The sequence below is a fragment of the Zingiber officinale genome, chromosome 10B, assembly GCF_018446385.1.
Source record: "Zingiber officinale cultivar Zhangliang chromosome 10B, Zo_v1.1, whole genome shotgun sequence".
Classification (NCBI taxonomy): domain Eukaryota; kingdom Viridiplantae; phylum Streptophyta; class Magnoliopsida; order Zingiberales; family Zingiberaceae; genus Zingiber; species Zingiber officinale.
Window position 1 is genome coordinate 29,534,467 of NC_056005.1, and position 9,560 is coordinate 29,544,026.

At 40.0% G+C, this 9,560-nt stretch overlaps 1 protein-coding gene and 1 pseudogene across 1 annotated transcript; both read right to left on the reverse strand.

Moving 5' to 3' along the window:
* Positions 1-1,277: 1,277 nt before the first annotated feature.
* LOC122028647 lies at positions 1,278-4,507 on the reverse strand (annotated as a pseudogene).
* Positions 4,508-4,624: 117 nt separating this feature from the next.
* LOC122029955 (peroxidase 3-like) lies at positions 4,625-6,099 on the reverse strand. Its single transcript, XM_042589099.1, has 4 exons — positions 5,888-6,099; positions 5,597-5,788; positions 5,263-5,425; positions 4,625-5,160 (listed from the first exon to the last, which is right to left on the reverse strand). The coding sequence occupies exons 1-4, from the start codon at positions 6,089-6,091 to the stop codon at positions 4,745-4,747; spliced, it is 975 nt and encodes a 324-aa protein (XP_042445033.1). The 5' UTR covers positions 6,092-6,099; the 3' UTR covers positions 4,625-4,744.
* Between the last annotated feature and the right edge of the window lie 3,461 nt (positions 6,100-9,560).

Here is a 9,560-nt window from a genome sequence, read left to right on the forward strand (position 1 = left end):
TACAAACATCAAAACACTACCTCGAAACTAATTAAGATTAAAGAAAGCCCAAACAAGATTCCAAGTCTCTTATCTTAATCCCTTTAAACATTCTTTTCACCAAAATCCTTGATTAGTTAACCATTTTCTCCCAACCTCCTTTTGTCTCGAGCGCAGTGAACGGAGGTGCAAAGTCCACCAACCGGACTCGATTCCAATCTCAGACAACTCTTACACAAATTTAATAGAAAGCCTCATGGGAAACATGAACAAAGCAAGGACAAGAGGACCTAAAAATAAAACACTAATAAATAATGCCAACAAAATTTAAAAAACAAATGGAAATGATTCCGCAAGGAGAGAAACACAAGGCCAATGTTGTGCTGTTTACGTCATCTCTTCGTCTCGATGCATGATAACTTAATTGCCCATAACTTTCTTAACTCCATCTCTCTCAGTTCATCAAACCCCATGAGTCTTTAATTTCCTCACCTTTCAAGCAACGGTGTTTTTATCCTTGTTTATGTGACACAGATTCTTCACAGATTCCCACCCATTGACTATCTTATTTTATTCATCAAGTGTATTACTCTTCGGTATCCATTAAGACTGTTTTTTATCTTGTAATTTATGGATAATAAGCCTTCTTCTTAGTACATGCTCAATTTATTTAAATGATAGTTCAAAATCTCTCAATCCAAATGGAATTTTTAATATTATTTCATTACGATTAGGAATTTAAGCTTAAAAGAGCAAATTTTACTCCATAGTGGCTCTGGGCCACTCTACCGCGACTTGATGCATCATGCATGCATGCTTGCTCTGTCACTTCTCTGTTCCCTGACAATGGAAATTTACTCATGGAAGCTACGGAATTCTAACTAAAATATACAATCTATCAAACGAGTCAAACCAAACAGTAAGTCCAGATCAGAAGCAAAGATAATGCCAGGAAGCTTATGGTGGTTCTAATCTTTGCTTTTGCTTGTCTATCACTTTGCAAATTGCAATGGCGTGCAGTGCACATCCCTCCACTCCACTGTAAATGTGTTGACAATGTTCGGTCCTGTGTCATCTCCCACGACCTCAAGTGTATCCTTTGCCGCTTTCCTCGACTCGAGCTCTGTGAACTGAGATCCCCTTCCTCCATTAATGGATCCTCTATTAATCGTTGAATACCATGCTGGATGTTAATCTTTTAATATCATACAGTGCACCGGCAGCCCAAGGGTTCCAGAAAAGTGACAGCAGATGATTTAGTATGTTTACTGCAATTGATGGATTCCTTATACGAGAGATTACAGACTTTGCTCTTGGAATTCCTTTTTCTGAATATTAGATTCGGACAACACTAGCAGACAGAGACCACATCCAAGACCTGTAAAGAGGCCTCTCCTAACAAAAAGGTTCGAGTACTATGGACAACAATGATTAAAGAAAGAGCAGAAGAACATGTAAGTAGCTGCACAAATTGACCTCTCATTGCTCAAAGGAGATGAACCCAACCACTTCTCTTTTCCCTCTGTTAAAGGTAATGCCCTCAACCAGCTTTACAGGAGGAACAAAATCAAGAAAAATCTCAGATTCTGGTGGAACACGATCTAAGGACCAATAACATGTGTACAAAATTGTGTGGGCTCCATGGATCTGAGTGAGATCAGGAGCAAAGCCTGGGTAGTGACTTGGATCCACTTGGTCTAACTCTTCTCAATTTCATGGCCTTCTCCATCTGCGCTTGCATCTTCTTGCAAATCTTCTCCAACTCTGTCATCTTCCATTGCATTCCTTGAAGCTGAGACTTGAGCCTCTTGTTCTCGCTGGAAATATCAAGGTTTTTCGCATAAAGAATGACCTGCTGATCATCACTGCTCAACTGTTTTTTCTTGCTCTGATTTCGCTCGGGCGATGGTTCTTTCAATTGGCTGGTCTCCTTCAGAAGGCTCCTGAGCTTTCTTTGTTGAGAAACGAGAGCTCTGATTATTGTTCTTGAGGGGAATTTTGAGTTCTTCGCCAGGTTCTTGCAGGATTCGGATGAGAGCTTCTCATAGTTTATGGCACAAAATAGCTTTGTCTTCTCTTCTTCCAGTAGTTGAGTATGAACCTAAGTATTTTGTGAACAAGAATTATCTATTTGCTGAAAGAATATGTTATACACCAAACCAAACTAATTATTGAAAAAGAAAAAAAAAATTACGAAAAGATACCTCAAGATACATGTCGATTGCTCGGTAAATTGAATCATGGGAATCTCTTGCTTCATCAGGTAGAGCTGTGGCAAGTGACAGAAACATTGGAGGCTTCAAAGAAAAATCAGGGGCGATCTCAGCCAAGTAGGAGTCCATCAACTTTGCTGCCTGCTTCAATCGAGCTATTGATTCTCTAACTTTTCTTGTGCTAAGAAAACACTTCAAGAACTTAGACTGACGTCATAGAGACAATCCCTTGCAGGAGCTGGAATCAGTAAACTATCTAATGTTGCATGGTCAAATTTTCTGCCTATCATGCTCTCCAATTTAATTTGGCAGTCCTTGCTAAGCTTCAAGGATGCTGAGACCCTGAGAACATCAAACAGGCCCTTGCAAGACACCGAGCTGCCTCCATCAAGAGAGTAGAGCAGTTCTATGCTAATTTCGGCAGCCCTTTTCTTGTTACACGAGGAACTGGACGCTGCATTCTTTTGATAATGCATGAGGAACTTACTGACCAGTACATGATCTACCTTCTGCAAAACCATGCTGCTGATGATCTTTTTTATCACTTCTGGGCTCAACCTCAGAATATCCTCGAACCACCAAGCTCGGCGGGAGCTGTTCTTCGCGCTAATTGTGCTTCTTGAATCAACTGATAACCTTAGCGCTGAGCTTTCAGGAGATGAACCTGACGGGCTAGCATCAGCTACTGCTGTGATTCTACTAACAGCGGATTCCAACACTCGATCCAGCAGCCCCGAAGAAACCGAAACTGGAAAAGTGTCTTCGCATTGCTTCAAAGCGTGCATGATCTCAGGCCATGACCAGTAAGGGAGTCCCGCCAGAGATTTCTCTGTCAACTCAAGCAAGTTGTTAGTGGAGGCAGAAACACCATCACTCATGTCCATGAAGTGCGCAACAGAGTGCAGAAGGCAAGTGCTGTGGGATGTTATCATTTGAGCTCTGCCACTGTTGTAGCAGAACTTTGCCATTAGCTCAAATGCCTCTGATCCTCCAGGGAAGTCAGTGATTGCAATTTTGAGGGGGTTTGTTGGTGAAGCGGTTAAAGCTTTGTTGCTCAAGTTTCTTAGCTTGCCGCAGAACGATGAGAGGACTTCCTGTGATCCATTAATCAGCTTAGACCAATGGACTAAACCGTGAAGATATAAATAAACGGAATCTAAAAGCATTAAATTCAAGGATTGAAGGAGGCGGTCTAGTGGGGGAATGAAGAGTCCTTCCGTTGGTTCATTGTTCAATGCGGAAAAGAAAGGAAGGTGTAACTAGGCGCTTTGAATGAGCATAATGAAAAAGCAACGACAGGAATCATTCCCTCGAAAACGGAAGCAATAATTTCGACATTGAAACCCTATTTTGTTTTTGCTCATGAAAAAAAGGTGAAAGGAAAAGAAATAAATGACTGAAGCATTAACTGCTCACTTGAAGCCTCCATTAATGAGGCAGAAGAGAGAGAGCCAACGGCTTGCCAACAAATGGTGAAGATGAACGAATCTTCGGCAAGAAAAAAATGGTGAAGATGAATTGTACATGAAAACGAAGAGATGGAGAACGCGATTGAAGAGAGCTAAAAAAAATCGAGTCGAAATAACACCAAGCGTCGACTGTTCGTCGGAGAAGATTAATGTTTACTAGAAAAGAAACTCACAAGTAATCAAGCTCACGCACCTTATCGACCAGGAAAGTCTCTTCGCCATCGACGTCGACTTCGAGATAACGCATGGCCGATGCCTGAGGATTCGGACTCGTGAGAATCGCAGTGACGAGAAACTTCGACAAAAGAAGTATATGGTAAAAAGGAACTACAATGACGAGGAAGATGAAGGGATCAGTGGAAGGCAGAAAGGAGAACGTAATAGAGGAGCAGGGGAGACTGGAGAGAGTAGTTTCGCTGCTCAGTTACAAAAAGAGAGAGGAGGCGAAGAAAAGAGAATCCGAAGAGACCGAGGCAAGTGTTGATATAGCTCTTGACATCTCCCATTTTTAGCATCGCTGTAGAATGCTCATCCCTTTCACCTCTTCCACATGAAATCTTTGCTGCATATTCCTCGCGTTCTCTCTCGTCCCTGACAAATGGTATACCAACAAAACCAACTCATTGTGCACTTATGAAGTTTCCTAAAGCGAATTCTTATTCGTGTCGGTCAATTACGCAAGAAAAAGCATTGGGTTGGACGCTGCACGGTAACTTGGTCAGCACAAGTGGTGGATCCATAGTGTTCAGCTTTTTTCTCAGTGTTTACGGATCTCTGTTATGGTATTGTCGGGCTCCGCTCTAAAGAGCCCAAAGCTCAAATTTATGATTAATAGCTTTTGTGGCTGTAATTGGCCCACTTCGTTATAAGCGATGTGCATGTATCCAACGATTAATTATCAGCTATGCAGCATGGCCTGCCTACGGTTGCACTTTTAAGGTTTCCACAAACACAAAACACACCTGAAGCTTGAATTTATTACCGCATGAATGCATGAATACACTGGAGAAAACAAAGTGTCTCCCACAGCACATCAAAATTCCAAATTGAAACGAAAAGAAATTCAGCTGGAGTTGAGCAATTTTAGTGATTGACTAGAGCACAGTGCTTCCTTATCTCACCCGCAGATCCTGTCTTTATCCCAATCCTTCCCATCTTCTCCATGGACAAGGCAAATTCTTTGAAGAACACTTCAAGGGGGTCGTTAAGCAACTGAATGATGGCCGACTTGGTGGCAGGAGTTGTGCTTAGAGCTGCATCAGATTGGAAGAGTCCTCTTCTCTGGAGCAGGTGTTTATAGTATCCTAGATCGAAGGTTCTGAAGCTACCAGGATCCATCTCAACGATCGTCGTCGTATCGTTCGCGGTCTTGCACTTGTTCTTTTTCAGATTGGCAGCATAGAAGCTATCCAGAGAAGGATCTTGGTCGCCGTTACCAGTGAAATTGTAAAGCCTGTTACTGAATGCTTGGCAATGAGAGACTCCTATTGTGTGAGCCCCTACAATGATGTGAAGATCGGCACTTCTTATATCTTTGCCCAAAAGAAAGAAAAGGAGGGGGAAAAAACTGCACCTTGAATAGAGAAAATTTGGTCAAGTACCTGACAAAACAACTAAATCTAAAAGATTCAGCCCTTTGCTAGCAAATGATGCTTGAAGAGCACTGAAGTTGAATGTTGGTGCTGGGAGTTCATTTGATGCTTCTCTGGACTTTGAGATCAAACCATCTCTGCGTCCAGTTGGAACATGCCAATAAGGACCTCCCTAATGTGGTGAAAGACTTGAAACAAGTTAATCATTTTTTTTTTCCATTGAATTCCGATAGGAAACAAAATATATTGTTACTTAAAAAGTTAAACTAATCAAGCATAACATCATGCTAAATTATACTGATGATGAATTGTATATGAATTCAATTATGCTTTAGTTACTTACAATGACCACAACTGCATCTCTTGCTACCAAGGCAATGATATCTGCACAGGAAACAACCCCTGGGCATTCAGCTTCCACTATGCTCTTCACTCTATCAAGAAAATCAAATCCACGAAGGGATTGGTTTGGCAATGCTGCTTTCTCTGCTTTGTTGTTTGTGGTGGAGTTTATCAGCACAAAAGCATCACAACCCTGACAAAATGAACAATATATAACACTAAACTTCTACTCGTAATATCTATGGCATTCCTAGACTTACTCCTCAGTTTGATCGATATGATAACTACATACCCTGACAAAGCAGTCGTGGAAGTGCATCCTGAGAAGAGCAGCTGCAAAAGAAGGTGCATTTGGTATGTGCTTCTTGACATAATCTTGTATGATCTTCTCAGCATTTGGGCAACTCTTATCGTAGAAACCCAACTCAAGATCTGACTTGACACGGCACAATGAGCACACCATAACACATACGATCACAAGACACTTAGCTCCCATGCTCCCCATTTAGCTCCTTCAGTCTTCTTGCTTGGAAGAACGTAATGCTAATGCATATTTATAAGCTTTACCTGGCAACTGCACTTTTCATTTTCAAGTTCAAACGTGGAATTAATATTTTTGTGAGAAGGTTAATGATCACTTATCACACTTGTGCTCAAGCGTTGATTAGTTTAAGAACTTTACAGGGCAAAGCTTTCGGAATTTGTTGTGTTTGTTTATGCTTGATTCTTCAGTCTGACTGGGTGAGACAATTTTCCTTGTAGAAATATGATATTATAGCTTGTCATGTGCTTGCATTACCACTAACTTCCATTCTAAAGTAGTGTTTTTATGGATGTTTTCATCATTTAATTGACCTAACACTGTTATCAGCGTCTCTCTTGTTTTGTATGCGATACCATCTAATAAAGCCAGTGCTAAATTAATCATATGGAGAAATATTAAAAAATGACTCTCCACAAATAGTAGGCCAATTTGCATGTGAAGTGCAATATATATATATATATATAATGTATTAGCTAACCTACTCAACAAAAGCACTTGTAATGCTTTTGCTCGATCATTCTCATTCTCTATAAAATTAAATTTAGTTTTAGATTTCAGAATGGTTTATTCTTATTTTAAGGACTTATAGTGATACTTAACAAGCATCATTCAAGGATCATAAAGCAACTTTCTATTAATATTTTCACCAATTCTTCTAATAGCATGTCCATAGACAATGCTATGGTATCATCAAATTAGTAACACCTTAACATGGGCAATCGAAGGAATTAGAGTAGCATTGCACAATATTTTATCTTTATTATTTTAAAATACTTTAGCATCAAATTTAGAGGCAATTTAGCATCATATTTTAGATACCACTTTAGTGTGTCATCTTTAAATCCCCAATGACAATTCCAACTCCCTAATCAATCCATCTGCCAGACAAAATACATTCCCACTCTCTGACAAATAGATTCATTTGTTTCAACTCCTTAATAGATAGGAATTTACCCCATTGCCCTTAGTTTTAATTAAACCCTCCTAATACCTTTTCCCTCTTTATTCCCAATATCGGCTTCTACCCTAAATCATCGACAATCATGGCCATCGAATGGAGTCAGCGGCAAAAATCGAAGAGGCCACCAGACCTTTAAAGTGAAGCAGCACCTTATTTTGTTTAAACCAAGGGAAAAACCAACGAACAAGTGACAAAAGTACGATTTTTTGCTAGACTTTTTAATTTTGTTCCATTTAAATTGCACATTTATGAGTGGATTTATGTTTGATCATTTTCAAATGAACGATTCCATGAGATTTGTGGTTAGTTTTCTATTTGGGTTTGTATAATTTACTATCAATTAAAGTGAAGTAGCGCCTTAGTTTTTAGCTACAAATTTTATGCCCAATATTTAGAGTTTAGTTTTCTGATTGTATTTGTGTTTTATTTGTTTCCATTGTGGAGTGGTTATCTGAAAATTCTTTAGAGTAGTCGATTTCATGTACAGTTTTTATTGTTTAGTTCTTGAATCTAAAATATTTAATTTTAGGAATTCTCTAGAAAATTTATTTTTTGTCTTGAATTTTATATGAATAAAGCTTTGATCTTTAGTTTTTACATTATTAATTGAATGTTATGTTTTTGTGGATTAGGTCAAAAATGGATTCGGGAAGTGGGCCTTGCAACCTTGTATTTTTGGATAGTTGTAATTACAAGAAGTAGTTGTTTGTGATTTCAATTTTCAGTGGTCATAGTTTGATGGATATATTTATTAGTCTTGGCAAAAAAAAAATGTACGAATATTACTCCCGAATCTATGATTCTACAATACGTAACTCCGCAGCATAAGATGTACTTGACTTCGAATGATGATGATGATGTCCTTAATATGATACATCTTTATATGTGTATGAAACTCAGTATGATTGATTTGAGAGTAGAGAGTAGAAATGAGCATGTCGATAACCTAAATTTTGGGAGGTAAATTATTATATTCCTTTTCATATAGTGATTTTGATAATATTTAATGTTACATTTAGCATAAGTGCATATGATATCATTTATTTGACACTACTAATCGTATTTACATTCAATACTTTCATTATGTATGTATGGTATGTACCTATTTTATACTTATTTATGTCTGATGCATCTTAATAATTTTGTATCAAATTGGTAAGGGTTGAGGAGGAACATACACAATGAAGGAGTAATGAGGAGATTGAATAACTCCCATTGTCAAATACTCTAGATGCTTGGATTAATTGCATCCATGACAAAGGGAAAAAAAATTCAAAGATGCTGTTGATATTAAAAGATGTGTTAAAAACTATGTTGTTGCTACAAGACGTTCATTTTTGTATAGAAAAAATGACAACGAGAAGATTATTGCTTGATCTAATTTCAAAGCTGAGGAGATGGCGAGCTGGGTGCGTGGCTACATTGTTGACTGGGAGAAGACTTTGAACTGGTGAAGAGGCTGATGAACTAGAACAAAAAGAAGCTTCGGTTATCACCTTCCTCTCTGTGCACACCAAAGAGAGAGCCAAAGGAATGTTAGAGTGAGAACCAGGGAAAAGGTCTTGACGCAGACACTCCAATGCTCAAGTTAGTATAGTGGTCGAGCGAAAATAGAGAAGAAGAATAACAATCACTTAAGTGTAAGTAAGATTGTTGTAAAAGCGTACCTCACCAATGGAGATAACTGTTGATACAGTCTGACCTGGCTGTTGTTTTGATGTTGACACTGATTTAAGTTTGTATCAGATATTAATTAAACTCAGACTGATTGATGATCAAGGATGATCATGAGGAGAGGAAAAGTCTAAGTACGGATACTTGGCACGCAAAGTCAGAGAGGGCTCGGTAGCTCGTTCTCTGGACCGAACGAAGTCGGAGAGGGCTCGACAGCTCGTTCTCCGGACTAGGTCAGAGATGGCTCGGTAGCTCGTTCTCTGGACCGGACGAAGTCGAAGAGGGCTCGGCAGCTCGTTCTCCGGACTAGGTCAGAGAGGGCTCGGTAGCTCGTTCTCTGGACCGGACGAAGTCGGAGAGGGCTCGGCAGCTCGTTCTCCGGACTAGGTTAGAGAGGGCTCGGTATCTCGTTCTCTGGACCAGACGAAGTCGGAGAGGGCTCGGCAGCTCGTTCTCCGGACTAGGTCAGAGAGGGCTCGGTACCTCGTTCTCTGAACCGGACAAAGTCGGAGAGGGCTCGGTAGCTCGTTCTCTGAACCGGACAAAGTCGGAGAGGGCTCGGCAGCTCGTTCTCCGGACTAGGTCAGAGAGGGCTTGGTAGCTCGTTCTCTGGACCAGGAAGACGTTAGGGTTTAGGGCTGGGAGGCTCTAAAACTAACACAAGGACATTGGATCGGTCTGTTGACCGATCCAGTGAGACTCTGGTTGTCTGGATCGATCGACAGACCGATCCAGTGATACATGAGTCACCTGATCGGTCTCGTGATCGATCAGTGACCACACAGA